This window comes from Mobula hypostoma, chromosome 1 (assembly GCF_963921235.1).
Source record: "Mobula hypostoma chromosome 1, sMobHyp1.1, whole genome shotgun sequence".
Classification (NCBI taxonomy): Eukaryota; Metazoa; Chordata; class Chondrichthyes; order Myliobatiformes; family Myliobatidae; genus Mobula; species Mobula hypostoma.
This window is the reverse complement of record NC_086097.1, coordinates 101,501,441-101,522,239: the sequence shown is the minus strand read 5'-3', so window position 1 is coordinate 101,522,239 and position 20,799 is coordinate 101,501,441. Positions and strand designations below refer to the sequence as shown.

The following is a 20,799-nucleotide window of genomic DNA, read 5'->3' as shown; positions in this document are numbered from 1 at the left end:
TCTCCACTGCACCCTTTCTATGGTTTCTGCGTCCTTCCTATAGTGAGGCGACCAGAATTGAGCACAGTACTCCAAGTGGGTCTGATGTTCCGTTGTCTCCTGTGACTCCTCAGTAGACGGCGCCAGCTTAAAATCAGCCCATCCACATGGTTGTGAAACCTCGGAACCGCGAAGATGCGCTCGTCTTCTAAGCCATGTCCTTGGGATATTGAAAGGTGGCCAGTCATGAAACACTGAGAGCATGTCTCACCAATGCAAAGAACTGAAGTCTGAGTGTAACTCCAGGTCAGGATCTTCAAGAGAACCCTATCCACCCTGAAAGTGAAAAGGAGAGACATCAAAGGTAGAAATTAAGCTGTTTTCATAGATGAACATGAAGGAGTTGCAATTTTGCGCCATCATGACTTCACCTCCGCCTATGTGGTGTCCTTCTATGAACATTCTTGTTCAGTGTTTTTCTTATAGTAGACATGTAAACAGAAACTTCAGCAAGTTCTAGAGATTTTTGCAGGTCTTTTCCTGGTATCCTTGGGTTCTTTTTCACCTCCTTCAGCGTTGTACCTCTGCTCTTGGTGGCATCTTTGCAGGACTCCCACTCCTAGGGAGTGTACTGAATTTCCTCTATTTGTAGACAGTTTCTCTTGCTATGGACTGATGAACACTCGGTTCTTTAAAAATGCTTTTGTAGCCTTTTCCAGCTTCATGCATCTCTACAATTCTTCTTCTAAAGTTCTTCCTTTGAAGGTTATTTTGATCGAGGCATGGTGCACATAAACAGATCTTTCTTGAGATGAGCAGGCTCTGTCAGTAACCTGATTTAGTCTGTCTTTTTTATAGGACAGGGCACCTCTACAACCCACACCTCCAATCTCATCTCATTGATTGGAACACCCGACTCCAAATAGCTTTTGTAGAAAGCATTACCCCAGAGGTTCACATACTTTAGACTGTGATTGTTTAAATATTGATGAGAAGAAGTAGAATTGTTTATGTGTTACTAGTTTAGGCAGATTGTGTTTGCCTATTATTGTGACTTGGATGAAAATCAGACCACATTTTATGTGTAATTAATGCAAAAAACAGGGTAATTGCAAAATTCACAATCTTTTTCTTGCAACTGTAGCTCAGTGCTTCACAGAAACCAGCCTCTGCTCCATTTACTCTGTATATGCTTCTCACTGCTTCAGTAAAGCAGCCAACATAATCAAAGTCCCCACTCCCCCTGAATGTTCTCTTTTCGCCCCCACTCCCATTGTGCAGAAAGTACAGAAGCCAGAAAGTGCATAGCACTGAGCTGAAAGGCATAAGATTATTGAATGGTCTGATGTGAGTTTTAATACTAGGGATAAGATGGGCCCTTGACTTCACAATCTACCCTTTGCACCTTATCATCTGCACTGCACTTTCTCTTTAACCATAACATTCTATACCGCATTTTGTTTTACCTTGTACTACCTCAGTACATTGTTGTAATAAACTGATATGTATGAACAGTATTGAAGATAAGTTTTTCATTCTGCTTTGGTACACATGGCAATAATAAACCCAAGTGCAAAAAAGACACAATCGGATACAATTCCATAGAAGTGCAAGGGTTGATCTGTATTGTTCTGTTGTTAAGGTAGGGTTAGGTAGGTCAATTCAAGAACCTGATAATTGCAGGAAACGAGTTAATCCTGAACATAGTGGTGTGGGTTTCAGCTTTTGTACCTCCTGCCTGACAGTAGCTCAGATGGCAGGGACTGTTGATAGATCCTGCCTTCTTGAGGCATCACTTCTTGTCGGTGGTGGGAAAGCTGTCGCCTGTGATAGAGTGGGCTATGACCACTACTCTTTAAAGCCTCTGGTATTTCTATGCATTTGAATTGCTATATCAGGCTACAATAGAACTGTTCAGGATACTTTCAACAGTGCGTCTGTGGAAGTTTGTTAGAATCTCCTTAAGCTCCTAAAAGTTGAGGCTGTGGCTGGTTGTCTTCACGTTTGCATTGGCATGCTGAGTCAATGCTGTTTAATTTACCTCATAAAAAGCATTGTGGAATACCTGGTTTCAGCTTGCAGCATAATAATGTCATTACTGGGGAAAGGAGAAGCTGCTCTATTTTAATGGGCTCCAATAGCAAAGGGGCCCTTCAAGTGGGTTTCAGAAGCAAGGAACTTCTCGAACGGAAGTGTAGTGTTATTGCATTGGTTTCAGAGTTAAGAGTGCTTGCTCCACCAGTGAAGGAATTTGAATTCACTAAGTCTGGAATTTTTTTTAAAAGGCAGTGGATGTAATGGTGACAATGAAATTAACCAGTTGTCATTTAAAAAAAAAAGTGTTAATATTTATGTGTATGTAATAATGTCCTGAATCCACAATACAATTGACCCTAACTACACTCTGGGGGAGCAGGGTGGGGAGGCACAAACAAACTTCATAATTTCAGATTGGGGCATAATGCTGTCCTTGTTAGGGTTGCCTGTGTCTTACCAGAAAAAGAAAATTACTCAAACTAGGCATAATGTCAATTCAAAAGTGGAGCAGTTGATCAGACCTTTATATTGGCAGGAGGAGAGAGAGCAGCGCGCTGCGCGTGCGCAGCCCTCTGGTGAAAAATGATATCGTATCCGTTAAATAGGGGTCATGGACAATTCTGATTTGATGGAGACAGACGTGAAAGCACAGAAGAACATCTGGAAAAATTTCTGAAACGCTCGTTCGCTGCTGTCGTTACTGCGCAGTCGGGACTCTTTCGGAGGGAAGGCCCCAAAATCCCCGGCTTTGCCTGCTGTTGGCGACTGAGATGGAGGTCGAATCGTTCGGATAGAGATGGCGCTCAGAGCTTGAAGTTTTCGATGACTCAGAGTCGGACCGTGGTCGGGTATGGCAGGGAGAGTTTTTCTTCCTTCTCCCGTCTGTGTGAGATGTGGGACATTTGAGAGACTTTGAACTTTTGCTGTGCTCATGGACTTCTTCATCAAGTTATGCTATTGTTGCACTGTTGTAACTAGATGTTATAATTATGTGGTTTTGTTAGTTTTTTTCAGTCTTGGTCTGTCCTGTGTTTTGTGATATCACACGGGAGGAAATATTGTATCATTTCTTAATGCATGCATTATTAAATGACGATAAAAGAGGACTGCGTGTCTTCATAATCATATATAAGGGTGGTCAGTGACTGCATTAACAATTTAGCATCTCATCAATAGTGGGAGTCATTTCCAAAGGAATAGGAGTAATACAGTAGCTGTTAAAAGCTGTAATTTGGCAAGATTTTAGTGAAGAGTCGAAGTAAAACAATTAACAGTATTCTGTGTTGCTTTGGGGGCTGTAAGGAGGTGGGAAAAGATTGAAGTATTACCAATAAAACTGATGATCTATTAAGTTGCAAAGAATTGTGTTTGGTAGGAGCCATTCTATAGATGTGGCTGTAAATAGGATCTAGTTTCAGCATATTTGAGAGATGGGGAAAATGGATTGGAGATGGTAATAGTGGATGGGATAAAAATAGCAGAAAGAAAGGATATTTGTTGGAAGCATGGGATTTGGGATATGGTAGTCTGAGTGGAGGATCGGGGGAAGCAAGGATTTCAATAAATAGAAAATTAATTAACAGAAGAGAGTAGGAATAAGTGGTTGATTTTTGGTTTGGCAGGTTGCAAATAGTGGTGAACTGCCAGGACCCGTACCAGGATCTCGCTGCATAACTTTTTTTTCCCAAAATTACTGATGGTGCAGTGATAACTATAAAGGTAGTTGATGAGGCTACATTGGAATTTTGACAGGTAGGTGGCAGATGGAATATAATACAGGGAGAACAGACTGTTCACTTTTACAAACTATGGAGACATGGAACTTGACAAATTGGGTAATATTAGTGTTCCGATGCCCCTCGAGTGCTCTTGTATATACATCAACGTGTTAATGTTAATATGTTGATACAGTAAGTAATTAGAGTAAGGTAAATGTTATGAGAACTCAGTATTTGTTATGAAAAGTCTGGAATTTAAAAATATGAAGTTTTGCTTGTATTTATATAGGACGTTGGTCTGTTTAGGTCCTTTTACCCAGGAAAGGGTATTCTTGCTTTAACGCAAGTGTAGCAAAGGTTAAATGGAACCTGTAAAATCTTAGGAACACTCACAATGCACTGGAGGAACTCAACAGGTCAGTCAGCATCAGTTGAAAAGATTAGTTGACGTTTCAGGCCGAAACCCTTCATCAGGACTGAGGAAGAACTTTGGGGAGGGTTTGAAGAATGCTGGTAGTTGAAAAAAACAGTAATTTTAAAGACAGAGGGGTGGGGGAGAGGAAGCAGGGAGGTGATTGGCAGGAGAACAATGCGAAGTAGTAGAAGGAGGCAGAACTATGAGGGAGGTGATGTAAAATAGGGATAGAGGAAGGGAGGGGGAGGGAATTACCGAAAGTTGGAGAATTCTATGTTCATACCAAGCGGCTGGAGACTACTTAGACGGTATATGAGGTGTTGCTCCTCCAACCTGAGTTTAGCCTCCTCATGGAAGTAGAGGAGGCCATGTATGGACATATCTGAATGAGAATGGGAAGCAGAGTTGAAGTGGGTGGCTACCGGGAGATCCTGTCTGTTGTGGCGGACGGAGTGGAGGTGCTCGACGAAGCGGTCCCCCAATCTGCGTCGGGTTTCACCGATGTACAGGAGGCCGCACCGGGAGCACCGGATGCAATAGATGACCCCAACAGATTCACAAGTGAAGTGTTGCCTCACCTGGAAGGACTGTTTGGGGCCCTGAATGGTGGTAAGAGAGGAGGTGTAGGGACAGGTGTAGCACTTACGCTTACAGGGATAAGTGCTGGGTGGGAGATCCGTGGGGATGGATGTGCGGATAAGTGAGTCGTGGAGGGATCGATCCCTGCGGAAAGCGGCGAGGGGTGGAGAGGGAAAGATGTGCTTAGTGGTGGGATCCTGTTGAAGGTGGTGGAAGTTGCGGAGGATAATGTGCTGGATCCAGAGGCTGGTGGGGTGGTAGGTGAGGACAAGGGGAACTCTGTGCCTGTTGTGGTGGCAGGAAGATGGGGTAAGGGCCGAAGTGCGGGAAATGGAGGAGATGCGGGTGAGGATCACCGTAGAAGGGAAACCACGATCCTTAAAGAAAGAGGACATTTGAGATGTCCAAGAATGGAAAGCCTCATCCTGGGAGCAGATGCAGCGGAGACGGAGGAATGGGGAATGGCATTTTTGCATGTGGCGGGGTGGGAAGAGGTATAGTCGAGGTAGTTATGAGAGTCAGTGGGCTTGTAGAAGATGTCAGCGGAGAGTCTGTCTCCAGAGATGGAGATCGAGAAAGGGGAGAGAGGTGTCCGAGATAGACCGTGAATTTGAGGGCTGGGTGGAAGTTTGAAGTAAAGTCGATGAAATTGACGAGCTCAGCTTAAAGGTTTACAGGCCAAGCAATCAATCTTTGAAATTTAATCCTATAAATCTTGATGCTATTTCAATGATATTTTTGAGAAAAATTTGAGAAGGCAAAGCTAAAGTTGGATGTATCAGTATTACAGTGGAGTAAAGGGAGTTACAGAGGCATGAGCAAGGAGCTGGCCGGAATTGACTGATGCTTTGCCGTCATCCCTGCCAGTGGAATTTTCCAATGGTTGGAATACCTGGGAGTAATACGGAAGGCACAGGATATATACATCCCAAAGAGGAAGAAATGTTCTAAAGGCAGGATGACATAATAACCATGGTTAACAAGAGATGTCAAAGCCAACATAAAAGCCAAAGAGGGGGCATATAATAGGGCAAAATTAGTAGGAAGTTAGAGGATTGGGAAGCTTTTAAAAACCAACAGAAGACAATTTTGAAAAAGTCATAAGGAAGGAAAGGATGGAATATGAAGTTAAGATGGTGAATAATATGAAAGAGGATACCAAAAGTTTCTTCAGCTACCTGAAGTGTAAAAGAGAGGAGAGAATAGATATCGGACCACTGGAAAACAATGCTGGAGAGGTAGTAATGGTGGGCAAGGAAATGGCGGATGAATGGAATAACTATTTTGCATCGGTCTTCACTGTGAAGATACTAGCAGTATGCTGGAAGTTCGAAAGTGTCAGGGGCAGAAGTGTGTGAAGTTGTCATTACCAGGGAGAAGGTTCTTTGGAAACTGTAAGGTCTGAAGGTTGATATCAAAGTTACTAAGAGTGTTTTTGTTCAAGTGGTACAGCAGGGTTGCAGTTGTGTCTCGAGGGGAGAAACCCTATGTGTAATTGCCAGCCATAACCCTTACATTTTGCTGCTCAATGAGTGAAAGGATGTGGGGGGGGGGTGGTTGGAATTGTGTCTGGAGGTAATGAGACCACCACCTGTGTAAAGTTAGTTATCTAAAACTGAATGAGTCACCTGGACCAGATGGTATACGCCTCAGAGTGCTGAAAGAACCTCAGAGTGCTGAAAGAGATTGAAGAGGCATTAGTAGTGATCTTTCAAGAATCAATGAATTCTGGCATGGTTCTGGACAAATAAAAAAATTGCAAATGTCACTCCAATCTTTAAGAAGGGAGAGAGGCAGAAGAAAGGAAATTATAGGCCAATTAGTCTGACCTCAGTGGTTGGGAAAATGATGGAGTCAATTGTTAAGGATGTGGTTTCAGGAGACTTGGAGGCACATGATCAGCATGGTTTCTGTAAGAGAAAAGCTTGCCTGACAAAGGAATTTCTTTAGCCAGTGAGTGGTGGATCTGTGGAATTTGTTGCCACAGGCTGCTGTGAAGGCCAAGTCATTGGATACATTTACAAAGATTGATGGATTCTTGATTAGTCGGGGCATGAAAGGATATGGGGAGAAGGCAGGAGATTGAGACTGAGAGGGTAAATGGATCAGCCATGACGAAATGGTGGAGCAGACTTGATGGGCCAAATAGCCTAATTTTGCTCCTATGTCTTATGGTCTTATTTAATAATTTTCTGTACAAACTCACAAATGTTTTATATTGGTGTGAAAACACTTTCTACAGAGGCATTTCATAGTCTAGTTAGTAAATTGCTCTGACATAATATTCCCATCCAGTACAACAGTAACAGATACTCTTTCAACAGAATGTTAGATTTTGCAGTTGTTTATCCAAATGAAAGATTCAGGGTGTTGAAAGACAGATTAATACTTTGCTGTTTAATGGTTATTAAAAGTTGGTAATAACTTTGGGAGTTCCTAATCGGCATCAGAGTTACTAATAGTGTTTCTCTTCAAGTGGTACAGTAGGGTTGCAACACGTCTTGAGGTGAGAAACATTTTGCTGGTCATTTACGAGAAGGGTCGGGGTTATGGCTTCTAGTGAGTGGAAGGATATGAGAGTAAGTGGGGGGGGGGAATTGTGTCTGGAGGTAAAGGGACCACCACCTGTGAAGTTATTTAACTAAAACTGAATGTGAAGTTATTAACTAGTATGTTTAAATTCACAGGCAATGTTTGATTCTGTGCTTTTATTCCCTGTTAAGATCCTGAGGCTGCAAGAACAGCAAACACCAAGATCACCACCACACTTGGCCTGGTGGTTCATGCAGCAGGTAATGGTCATGCCCTATGATAACTTTAAAAGCACTGGGTCAGTGCTGCTTTCATTCTTTCTAAAATGCTCTTTCAGGGATCCCGCCCAGATCTGTACTTAACATAGTAAGCAGTAGTTTGATTAGGTCAAGAGAAAAATATTCTCAGGTTTTTGAAACTCTGGGTTTTTAAGGAACATGGATCTTTCATGTTCTCGTAGTCAAGTCACAAAGTCAATGTGCAGCTAAAGTTGTTAATCTTCATTGCAAAAGAATGGAGAACAGTAAACTTGCTGCAATTAAATAAGGATTTGCTTGGAATACAGTATTCAGTTTTAGTCTCCTTCCCTAAAGAAGAGTAGACTTGATTTAATAGAGGCTCTCCAATTTGGCTTTTAGGAAGGATAAGGGGGCTGTATCATGTGGAGAATTGAATAAATACATCTATAATACCTTGAACAGAAAAGTAGAAGTGGTCTCATTAAAACATAATTTTGAATAGCTTGGCCAAGATGGATGCTGAGGTAAGTATAGAGTTGGAGTCAGTCAAGGGTGAGGAGCCCACCTTTATAAATGAAATGAGGAACTTTTTTGCTGGAGGCAGATTCTCTGACTCGGGTGGCAGTGAATCGTCAGTATGTTGAAGGCTGAGATGAGTGGGTTTGTGCATGGAAGAATCTAATGACATGGAAATGAGAGAAAGTGAAGGAATATTTTCTAGGTTCTTGAGCAATGTATGTGTTGCTGCTTCAGACTTTTGAGTCCTGTTTTTATTACTGAAATCACAGCACTCGATAATGGAGACTAAACCAGTGTATCAGGCAATTGTCTCTATGCTAACTAAATGGGGTGGGTGGAACTTTCAGTTAGCACCCCTTTTTGTCCATTGCCCTGCAAATAAGTGGGAGTTTTGCTAGGAAATATTGGGAGTCTTGTAAGTACTCTTGTCAAAACTAAACATATTCAAATTTAATTTAACTAGTTAAAGATAAACAAATTTAGATTTGGGCGTCTTGGATTAATTAAGCACCACAGACTATAATTTATTGTTACACCTAAATAACTATAATTTGCTCAGTGCTCCAGTAAATACTTTTGTTACATTTAATTTTTTTGTGTAAGGCACCCTGAGGAGTTGTACTTTAAGCAATTTTCTCTGTCCAAAATAGAAAAGGCCAGTACCTTTTCTATTTTGTTACTATGTGGGACCAGTGAAGTCTGTAGTTGCAGATTGATTATCCATCTGGATGAAGCTCTACTGACTGAGGCCTTAATCTTTTCAGGTGCACAAGACATAACTTTAAAAGATGTCCATGCTGCTTGACTTCAGATACTGTTTACCTTAGAATGTAAATCAGGGTTCTGAAAAAGACAAGCATGATTGTTTACTTAGTGTAATTAAGAATAACGTCATTTATGTAAGGATATGATTTTTAACCCATTGTTTCCTTTCTGCTTATTAATCCCATGTCAGAATTCTAAGTGGTCTATGCACAGTAATCCAGTTGACCACTCAGTGCTGTATTCTGCAATAAATAGCTTAGTTGAGCAAGCTGTAAGTAACAATAATTATTATTGATTTGTCTTATTCCCATTGCAGGGAGTAATTGGGTAGAACTCAGCAATTCTCTCTTCTGTATTTCCCACATTTCCCTATTGTAATAGGCCTAATCTATTCCTTTCCCTTACAGCGGATGGCATTGCCTTGGGTGCAGCAGCTTCCACATCACAGACGAGTGTACAGTTGATCGTATTTGTAGCTATTATGTTGCACAAAGTAAGTTTTGGAAAAATGGATTTCATTTATTACTGCATTGCGTATCAGGGTTTGAGAAATGTTCAGTGATCGGGTCTAGTAGATCCTATCTAAAAGGAAAAATGGATACATTAATAAAGTAGACTGGTAATTCAGTGGGCTGATTTAAATGATTATGGTGCTACAGGATTTTCCTATAGCCTGTGCTGGAGGTGGTGTACAGACCTACTAGGTAAATTAAAATGTAAAGGTTGCGGATTATCAGCGGTCCCCAACCACCGGGCCGTGGACTGGTACCGGGCTGCAGAGCATGCACTACCGGGCCGCGAGGAAGCGATATGATTTGGTCAACTGCACCTTTCCTCATTCCTTGTCACGGCCACTGATCAGCCATTACGCATGCGAGGTCATGACTTGCGCGTCATCCGTGTCAGGGCGGGAAGGCGATCAACTCCTCGAGCTTGCAAATGACGATGGGCTGAAAAGTATGTTTGACATAACATCTCTGTCGGCACTTTGGATCAAAGTCAAGGCTAAATATCCTGAGATAGCCACGAAAGCACTGAAAATGTTGCTTCCATTTCCAACATTTTTCTGCGGAGCGGAGTTTTCTGCAATGAATACAACGAAAACTAAACTGCGGAATAGACTGGACATCAGGAACCCCATTCGAGTATCGCTGTCTCCCATCACCCCTCGATAGGACGATGTTGTTGCAGGGAAACAAGCCCAGAGCTCCCATTGATTCAGCGATATTGGTGTGTTGCAATGATTTTATATATTCATACGGGGAAAATATTTGCTGTGTGTTTAATATCCAAATATTACTTAAAATGTTATGATGCTACTGACTTATAAGTGGCTTATATAACCACATAACAATTACAGTACGGAAACAGGCCATCTCTCCCCTTCTAGTCCGTGCCGAACGCTACTCACACCTAGTCCCACCGACTTGCACTCAGCCCATAACCCTCCATTCCTTTCCTGTCCATATATCTATTCAATTTTTCTGTAAATGATCGTATCGAACCGTCCTCTACCACTGCTGCTTTAAGTTCGTTCAACACTTACTTACTTCAAGCTCCCCTGATAATTGACTTATCATTATATCCATGCGAGGAAAATATGCGCTGTGTTTAATATTAAATTCGTTAGATAAACCTTTTTAGAAACAAAATTGAGTGTATTACCCACTTATCACCTATATTCTGGTAGTGATTAACACCCACCCCCACGAACAGAATCGCCATAAAGGATTTGCTCCGGGGGGTGGAGGGGGGGTTCGGCAGGCCACGACGCGCATGCGCATTGGTGCCCACGCAAGGCTTCATGGTCATTGTAGTCTTTTGGGTAAACAATGCACTTGACTGCTACTCTTGTTCATTGGCAACCCTACTCTTCTCCCCCCCCCCCCACCCCTGGTCGGCCGGTCGGCAAAAATATTGCCAATATTAAACCGGTCCGCAGTGCAAAAAAGGTTGGGGACCCCTGATTTAAGTGATGAGTGAATGGTTACCACAGAATAGAAAAGCAGAATATTTACTTAAGTGAAAGAAGCATTAATGTTAGTGTTTGTTGGAATTTACACCACAATGGTACACCAGAAATTAAGAGGCAAATAAGAAGGCGAGTGATGTGTGACCACATTGAGAACCACTATCTCGGAGTATTAAAAGATTGCTACTGAAGTGTCCTGCATTCCACTGGTGCACATATTGCTCCACCGCTTGTACATATTTAGTTCTGCAAGCTTTTCTCGTGCACTCTAATGGCTTGCACACATTTAATCTTTTGACTCATGCACCACTGCATGTATATATTTTTCTTGATGCTCTACCAGCTTGCACATTTAATCGCCTGGCTTGCATGTAGCTGTATGGCTTGTGCTTCGTTTTTACAAATCCGTTTTACAAAATAACAGGGTAATTCTTCACTCCTAATTCTCATTGTGACGATATTGAAGCCAAAACTAATATTTCTCTCAGACAATTTGGAGCTCGAGGAAGTTCTTACCCCTTTTATTGCATGCTAAAAATTCCACTTTGCCTTTGAATGGTTTCAAGTCCTAAATCTTTGTAACCATGCTTGCCGACTCCGCCACTTGTTACACTTTAATGTTTTAATCCAAGGTTCTTTGAGAAGTCTGGAAAGAGGTAGAAAACTTGTTCTTTCACAATTATTTTATTAAGTGTTGTTAGAACAAAGAAAAATTGAGACAGACAGTGACAGAGGTCTAGGAAACAGATGGAGAAAGGGACTAAGATTAAGATGGCAGTTAACTATTTTATACACAGATAAGCAAAACTCCATTCAACTTTGTAGATGGGAGTAATTCAATGAGAGCACTTATTCCAACACTGCAGAACAAAGACACTTCCAGAGCTTTCTAGAACTACACTTTCTATAGCCACAGGGGGATATAATTTGTTACATGTATGTAAGTAATTACATTTGTATATAAAATACAAGCAGATAATTGTTAGACTGCAAAGAAAATAACAATTAAACAGTCTAATCTAAGAATTAAACAGTCCGATCCAACAATATGGACTTTATTCAAGTCTATATAGATTTCTTCCTAATGTCCCGTGTAGCAGATTTGAATAGTTGGGTCTCATGGGATTCATGGGCAGCTAGTGCAGTGGATAGTGGATTCAGGATTGGCTTTATAGGTAGAGGGTGATGGTTGAAGGCCAGTCCTCTGACTGGAGGTCTGAGTCTGTGATGGGACCTCTGTTACTCATTATTAATGCAATGGTTTGGAATGTAATGGATGTACATTGCACAACTAGCAAGTTTGTTGATGATACTAAATTAGAGGGTCTTGTTGATGGTGAAGCAGGTTACAATGAATTGCCAAGAGATCCTGATCAGTTAGGGTGATGGCTGAAGAATGCTAAATGAATTTCAACCTGAATAAGTGTAGATGATGCATTTTGGGCAGTCAAACCGGGGTAAGACCGATACAGTGAATGGCACGGCACTGACGAGTGATCATAGTTGGGAGCTGAACGTACAAGGGTACACATTGTATCGAAAGGACAGGCAGGTAAAGCGGTGGGATGGGGTGATACAGGATCGGGAAATGTAGAATCCTAGTGGGTAGAGTTAAGAAACTGCAAGGGTTAAAAGGCCTTAATGGGGAGTTATATACAGGTCTCTGAACAGTAGCCAGGATGTGGGATACAAATTACAATGGGAGATAGAACATGTGTGAAGGAAGGCAATGTACAATAGTCATGGGGATTTTGATATACGGGTAGATTGGGGAAATCACTTTGGTGTTGTGGAATAGAGGGACTTGGAAGTTCAAGTGTACAGTTGCTAAAGGTGGCCATGCAAATAGAAAAGATGGTGAAGCCATTTAGCATGCTAGCCTTTGTCAGGGCTTTGAGTTTAGGAGTAGGGATAGTATGTTACAATTATAAATTGATGGTGAGGCTGTACTTGGAATGTTGCGCACAGCTTTCAAAGTTCAAAATAAATTTATTACCAGAGTACATTTATGTTACTGTATATTACCTTGAAATTTTATCTTTTTGCAGGCATTTGCAGGTAAAAACAAATGCAATTGAATTTTAATAAAGCTGTACATAAACTGATAAACAGCTAATATGCAAAATAAAACAAATCGTGCAATTGAAAATAAGAAAAAAAGAACGAGTTGTAAGAGTCCTTGAATGCAAGTCTGTAGATTGTGGAATAAGTTTACAGTTGTAGTGAAGTTATCCACGCAGGTTCAGGAGCCTGATGGCTGCAGAGTAATAACTGTTCCTCAGCCTGAGGCTTCTGTCCCTCCCTCAGCTACCTTGTTATAGGAGACACATTGTTAAGCTGGAGAGGGTGCAGAAGAGATGGTTCCTGGACAAGAAGGCTGAACTGTAGGGAGAGGTTGACTGTGGTGGATCTTTATTCCCTGGAGTGCAGGAGAATGAGGGGTGACTTCAAATGTTGATAAAACCATGAGGGGTATGGATAAGGTGAACAGTCATAGTCTTTTCCTTATGGTTAGGAAGCAAAATAAAAAGGGGGATACAGATGCAGGATAAGAGAGAGGTTTCAGAGACATGAGAGGTAACTTCTTCACACATAGGGTAGTGAGCAGCCAGAGGAAATGGTCAAGGCTGGTACATTGCAATATTTAAATTGCGGTTGTATAGGTGTATGGAGAAGAGGAACTTGGAAGGATATGGGCTGGACACTGGCAATTGGGACTATCAGGGACGGCGTCTGTTTCCATTCTGTAATACTCTGACTTTGACCATACATGTTGTGAGCACAGTTTGCCATGTGTCCTCAGTGAGTTGTACCGACACTTTAGCGCTTTGGGTGTACTTAGGGCGCAAGGTTAGACAGGAAATCTCGTGATTCATGCAACTGGAAGCAGAGTGTACGGACTGTTTAATGGTGTGCTACAGTTACCGTGTTTTTCCTCTCTGCTTTAGGCTCCAGCTGCTTTTGGTCTGGTTTCCTTCCTTATGCACGCAGGGCTGGAAAGAAATCGAATTAGGAAACACCTGCTGGTATTTGCTTTGGCGGCACCATTGCTCTCCATGGTCACTTACTTGGGCCTGAGTAAGGTACATAATACTTCTCTGAAAGAAACTTGATATTTATATAGCACTTTATCACCATAACTTTCTTAAGCAGTACACTAAAAAATCACAATGATTGACTTGTAAGTCAGCAACATACATCAATAGTGAATGATTAAATGATCAAGGTTTAATATGTTTGTAAAATTATTGATCAATACACAAGAAGCACATTTTACTTGTTTGGCACCGAAACCTTTACTATTAAATCAGGTTAATTATCACTGAAATCATGAAATTTATACTTTTGTGCCAGCAGTACAGTGCATGATAAAATTACTATAAGTTAAAAAATAAATAACTAGTGCAAAAGAGGAATAAGGAAGCAGTGTTCATGAGTTCATGGGCTATTTAGAAATCTGGTGGAGGAAAAGAAACTGTTCCTAAAACACTGAGTATGGGTTTTTAAGCTTCTGTCTCTCCTCCCCAATGGTAGTAATGAGAAGTGGGCATGTCCCAGATGGTGAAGGTCCTTAATGACAGCTGTCATCTTGAGGCATTGCCTCTTGGAGATGCCCTTGGTGGGTAGTTTATACCTGTAGTAGAGTTGAAGATGCCCTTGGTGGGTAGTTTATACCTGTAGTAGAGTTGAAGATGCCCTTGGTGGGTAGGTTATACCTGTAGTAGAGTTGAAGATGCCCTTGTTGGGTAGTTTATACCTGTAGTAGAGTTGGAGATGCCCTTGGTGAGTAGTTTATACCTGTAGTAGAGTTGAAGATGCCCTTGGTGGGTAGTTTATACCAGTAGTAGAGTTGAAAATGCCCTTGGTGGGTAGTTTATACCTGTAGTAGAGTTGAAGATGCCCTTGGTGGCTAGGTTATACCTGTAGTAGAGTTGAAGATGCCCCTGGTGGGTAGTTTATACCTGTAGTAGAGTTGAAGATGCCCTTGGTGGGTAGTTTATACCTGTAATAGAGTTGAAGATGCCCTTGGTTATACCTGTAATAGAGTTGAAGATGCCCTTGCTGGGTAGTTTATACCTGTAATAGAGTTGAAGATGCCCTTGGTGGGTAGTTTATACCTGTAGTAGAGTTGAAGATGCCCTTGGTGGGTAGTTTATACCTGTAGTAGAGTTGGAGATGCCCTTGGTGGGTAGGTTATACCTGTAGTAGAGTTGAAGGTGCCCTTGGTGAGTAGTTTATACATCTAGTAGAGTTGGAGATGCCCTTGGTGGATAGTTTATACCTGTAGTAGAGTTGAAGATGCCCTTGGTGGGTAGTTTATACCTGTAGTAGAGTTGAAGATGCCCTTGGTGGCTAGGTTATACCTGTAGTAGAGTTGAAGATGCCCCTGGTGGGTAGTTTATACCTGTAGTAGAGTTGAAGATGCCCTTGGTGGGTAGTTTATACCTGTAGTAGAATTGAAGATGCCCTTGGTGGGTAGGTTATACTTGTAGTAGAGTTGAAGATGCCCTTGGTGGGTAGTTTATACCTGTAGTAGAGTTGAAGATGCCCTTGGTGGGTAGTTTATACCTGTAGTAGAGTTGAAGATGCCCTTGGTGGGTAGTTTATACCTGTAGTAGAGTTGAAGATGCCCTTGGTGGCTAGGTTATACCTGTAGTAGAGTTGAAGATGCCCCTGGTGGGTAGTTTATACCTGTAGTAGAGTTGAAGATGCCCTTGGTGGGTAGTTTATACCTGTAGTAGAGTTGAAGATGCCCTTGGTGGGTAGTTTATACCTGTAATAGAGTTGAAGATGCCCTTGGTTATACCTGTAATAGAGTTGAAGTTGCCCTTGGTGGGTAGTTTATACCTGTAATAGAGTTGAAGATGCCCTTGGTTATACCTGTAATAGAGTTGAAGATGCCCTTGGTGGGTAGTTTATACCTGTAATAGAGTTGAAGATGCCCTTGGGTATACCTGTAATAGAGTTGAAGATGCCCTTGGTGGGTAGTTTATACCTGTAATAGAGTTGAAGATGCCCTTGGTCGGTCGTTTATACCTGTAGTAGAATTGAAGATGCCCTTGGTGGGTAGTTTATACCTGTAATAGAGTTGAAGATGCCCTTGGTTGGTAGTTTATACCTGTAGTAGAGTTGAAGATGCCCTTGGTGGGTAGTTTATACCTGTAGTAGAGTTGAAGATGCCCTTGGTGGCTAGGTTATACCTGTAGTAGAGTTGAAGATGCCCCTGGTGGGTAGTTTATACCTGTAGTAGAGTTGAAGATGCCCTTGGTGGGTAGTTTATACCTGTAGTAGAGTTGAAGATGCCCTTGGTGGGTAGTTTATACCTGTAATAGAGTTGAAGATGCCCTTGGTGGGTAGTTTATACCTGTAATAGAGTTGAAGATGCCCTTGGTTATACCTGTAATAGAGTTGAAGATGCCCTTGGTGGGTAGTTTATACCTGTAGTAGAGTTGAAGATGCCCTTGGTTATACCTGTAATAGAGTTGAAGATGCCCTTGGTGGGTAGTTTATACCTGTAGTAGAATTGAAGATGCCCTTGGTGGGTAGTTTATACCTGTAATAGAGTTGAAGATGCCCTTGGTTGGTAGTTTATACCTGTAGTAGAGTTGAAGATGCCCTTGGTGGGCAGTTTATACCTGTAGTAGAGTTGGAGATGCCCTTGGTGGGTAGGTTATACCTGTAGTAGAGTTGAAGATGCCCTTGGTGAGTAGTTTATACCTGTAGTAGAGTTGAAGATGCCCTTGGTGGGTAGGTTATACCTGTAGTAGAGTTGAAGATGCCCTTGGTGGTTAGTTTATACCTGTAGTAGAGTTGAAGATGCCCTTGGTGGCTAGGTTATACCTGTAGTAGAGTTGAAGATGCCCCTGGTGGGTAGTTTATACCTGTAGTAGAGTTGAAGATGCCCTTGGTGGGTAGTTTATACCTGTAATAGAGTTGAAGATGCCCTTGGTTATACCTGTAATAGAGTTGAAGATGCCCTTGGTGGGTAGTTTATACCTGTAATAGAGTTGAAGATGCCCTTGGTGGGTAGTTTATACCTGTAGTAGAATTGAAGATGCCCTTGGTGGGTAGGTTATACTTGTAATAGAGTTGAAGATGCCCTTGGTGGGTAGTTTATACCTGTAGCAGAGTTGAAGATGCCCCTGGTGGGTAGGTTATACTTGTGATAGAGTTGAAGATGCCCTTGGTGGGTAGTTTATACCTGTAGTAGAGTTGAAGATGCCCTTGGTGGGTAGTTTATACCTGTAGTAGAATTGAAGATGCCCTTGGTGGGTAGGTTATACTTGTAATAGAGTTGAAGATGCCCTTGGTGGGTAGTTTATACCTGTAGTGCAGTTGGAGATGCCCTTGGTGGGTAGTTTATACCTGTAGTAGAGTTGGAGATGCCCTTGGTGGGTAGGTTATACCTGTAGTAGAGTTGAAGATGCCCCTGGTGGGTAGTTTATACCTGTAGTAGAGTTGAAGATGCCCTTGGTGGGTATTTTATACCTGTAGTAGAGTTGAAGATGCCCCTGGTGGGTAGGTTATACCTGTAATAGAGTTGAAGATGCCCTTGGTGGGTAGTTTATACCTGTAGTAGAGTTGAAGATGCCCTTGGTGGGTAGGTTATACCTGTAAGAGTTGGCAGAGTCCACAACGCCCTGCAGCCTCATTTTATCCTGCTCTTTGGAGGTACTATTCCAGACTGTGACACAAGCAATCAGAATGCTCTCCACTGTGCATGTATAGAAATTTGCAGGAGTCTTTGGTGACATACCAAATCTCCTCAAACTGCTGAGGAAGAAACAGAGACCTTTGGTCTGACATGTGATCCAAGATTGGGGCATGGCTGTCTGACCTGCACTCTGTACTCTAGCGGAATTGTCAGTTTATATTATGCAGTAGGACTTTGACCTTCTGTTAAAGTACATGAACAGATGGTTCCTGGCTGAGAGTTTGGAATGCTGCCAAATGAGCCAGGCCATTTCGTGCTTAATCAAAACTATTGTTGATCTGTTATGAAAGTATAACAAGTGAAAAAACGTTTTCCTTATTAAACCATGGGATTCACATATCAGTTCACTGCAAAAGGTAGTTTTTTATTTTTCCATTTATTGTTTGAAATGATGAGACTTCTCTGTCTAACTGGAGTGCCATGTTCTGAGCAGTGAGAGGAAGCTCAATTGATATGTGTTAACGTTTTCATTAGTGCTAGGAGCTTTTGTCCTCAAGTAAAATGGATCTCAACATTGCCTTTCATCTAATTCTGCCCTTCACCTCTTGCTGGGCCACAGATTTATCTTTGTGTAGCTGGGAAGTCTGCCAACATTTAAAACTATTGTAGATGTGAGTCTATGCTGTGATTGTGCAACGTCACAGCCAACTGTCTCTCATGCTTTCTGGCAAGGATAGAAATGAAAGCACATTGTCCTGGGAAACCCTGACTATTTGCAGCCATTGGATTACTTTGTGAAGTGTATGTATTATTTGATGTGCATAGACATGTCAGATAACATTCCCATATTGCCAGTGATGCAGTTAATCTCTGTATTTGGTGAAGGGTGGTTGAGTGAATGAGTTTGGCATGGATTCTGGGAAACTTTGTGAGTGGTGAGTTAAATGTCCGGAATTTTAATTCCCATCTGATCATGTAACCAGGTCTTCAGCTTAACTCCTCATCTTAGATTAGGAGAATGGGCAAAGAAGTGGCAGATGGAATAAAGTGTTGGAAAGTCTAGTTAGTTACTGTGGTAGAAGAAATAAAAGCATAGACTGTTTTCTAAATGGGGAGAAAATTCAGAGAACAGAAGTGCAAAGGGACTTTGGAGTTATCGTGCAGGGTTCCCCAACTTGTAGGTTGAGTTGGTGGTAAGGAAGGCAGGCACAATGTTAGCATTCATTTTGAGAGGACTAGAATATAAAAGCAAGGATATAATGTTGAGGCATTGCAAGGCATTGGTCAGACTGCATGTGGAGTATTGTAAGCAGTTTTGGGCCCCTTATCTGGGAAAAGATGTGCTGGCTTTGGAGAAGGTCCAGAAGAAGTTCACGGGAATGATCCAAGACTGAAAGGGTTTAACGTATGAGGAGCAGTTGATAGTTCTGGCCCTGTACTCGCTGGAGTTTAGGAAAATGAGGGTGGATCTCATTGAAATCTATTAAATATTGAAAGGTTTAAATAGAGTGGATGTGGAAAGGGTGTTTCCTGTACTGGGGGTGTCTTGGAGCAGATGGCACAGCCTCAGAATACAAGGATGTCCCTTTAGAACAGAGATGAGGAGGAATTTCTTTAGCCAGAGATTGGTGAATCTGTGGAGGCCAGGTCATTGAGTATATTTAAAGCAGAGCTTGATAGGTTCTTGATTAGTAATAGTGTCAAAGACTACAGGGAGAAGGCAGGAGAACGGGCTTGAGAGAGGGAATAAATTAGCCGTGATGGAATGGCGGAGCAGTCTCAATGGGCTGATTGGCCTATTCTGCTCCTATGTCTTATGGTGTTATGAACAATTGCTCCTCTAACGGTGTAGCATAGATTCAGTGCTACACAGAAGGATTAATGAAGCAGTAGCTGCATTAGTGAAAATTCAGCATCAGTAGAACCCAAACTGACTGCATTCTCCCCGTAAAGGGAGGAGGATGACACTTTACTGTTTATACCAACAGTCTCCCCACAACTCTAAATCCAGATGAAAGATCTCAACCTGCAATGTCAACTAACACACATCAAAGTTGCTGGTGAACGCAGCAGGCCAGGCAGCATCTCTAGGAAGAGGTGCAGTCGACGTTTCAGGCCGTGACCCTTCGTCAGGACAACTGCCTATTTCCCTCTTCAGCTACTACGTGACTACCCGACTTCCTCCAGCAGCTTGCATTTTTTTTTAACCCTTTGGACCTTTGTTGTGAAAGTAGTTTTGAGAATTGAACATTGTGCTGTGTGTTGCACTCCCTGCAAAGTTAATCCTAATGTGTTTCTTTCTCTTCAATATTTGTTTTTGCAGAGCAGTAAAGAAGCACTTTCAGATGTGAATGCCACTGGAATTGCCATGCTGTTTTCAGCAGGAACGTTCCTTTATGTAGCCACTGTGCACGTGCTTCCAGAGGTGGGTGGCACCAGTCACAGTCACAAAGCAGAGTCAGGTGGGAAGGGACTCAGTCGACTTGAGGTTTGCACCCTCGTCCTAGGCTGCTTGATCCCACTGGTATTGTCAGTGGGTCACCAGCACTGACCAACAGGAATCTGGATAATGAGGGTCTGTCAGCATTCTGGCAGGAACACTACATGCTGACCCTTTGCCTTGTCATTTATCTTTCCTCATGAAATTCAAAGTGAACTAGATGGGAAGTGAAATTGTAAATACATTGGGAGGAATTCTGGCAAAGTAGCCATTTTGAAAAGTAAAAGTTTTGTTTAATGTATTGACAAATCTCTGAACTTGTTTCAACTAATGGGAGAATGTAACTTAAATCAAATGGTGTCTGGTTACAAAGGACGAAGCACAGGCACTTATTAATTTAACAGTGAATTTGGATTGCATTAGAGATAATCCAGGATGAGGGAATTAATGCAGGGTTTATGAATATGTTAAATCATTTTTACTGGATTTTATTCTTAATTGTACAGTCTTAAATGGTTTGTTAGCCTGTAAGCTTGGTGCCTGCTAGTTCAATGTCAGTGTTTAAATGATAGGATTTTGACAGGCTAATGTATTTGAGAAGAATTTTTTTGTTGAAAGTGCTTTGTTAATGTATATGGGGTAAGGAAATAAAACAAAATAAACTATCTGAATCTTTAATTTTAATGATCAAACATGTCATACAGTGGTAGATGGGTGTAGGATAACAAAATGTTTCCTAGATCCATAGAAGTGAAATACTACGAATGAAATACCATTGCTATGATTTTGCTGACTTGTGAATATTCATTGTTCAGTTGCTTCGGGTAAACTGAAATCATTCCATGGACAATGGCCTTATTTTTTCAACTCTTTGTACACATTAACAGATCTTGCAGAAATTTTTTTTGTTTTTAAGATGTACATGATAAATAAATTTTTAATAAGTGGT

General features: G+C 41.7%; 1 protein-coding gene across 2 annotated transcripts in view; it reads left to right on the top strand.

Annotated features, from left to right (window-relative positions):
* slc39a9 (solute carrier family 39 member 9) overlaps window positions 1–20,799 on the top strand; it is a 55,860-nt gene extending 35,061 nt beyond the window's left edge. The window contains exons 4-7 of one of the 2 annotated variants that reach the window (XM_063053902.1): window positions 7,452–7,520; window positions 9,191–9,276; window positions 13,704–13,838; window positions 19,734–20,799. In XM_063053902.1, coding sequence (XP_062909972.1) covers window positions 7,452–7,520; window positions 9,191–9,276; window positions 13,704–13,838; window positions 19,734–19,961 — 518 coding nt within the window. In that variant the 3' untranslated portion in view covers window positions 19,962–20,799. The remainder of the gene's footprint in view (window positions 1–7,451; window positions 7,521–9,190; window positions 9,277–13,703; window positions 13,839–19,733) is intronic. The other variant, XM_063053912.1, reaches the window with a different exon arrangement.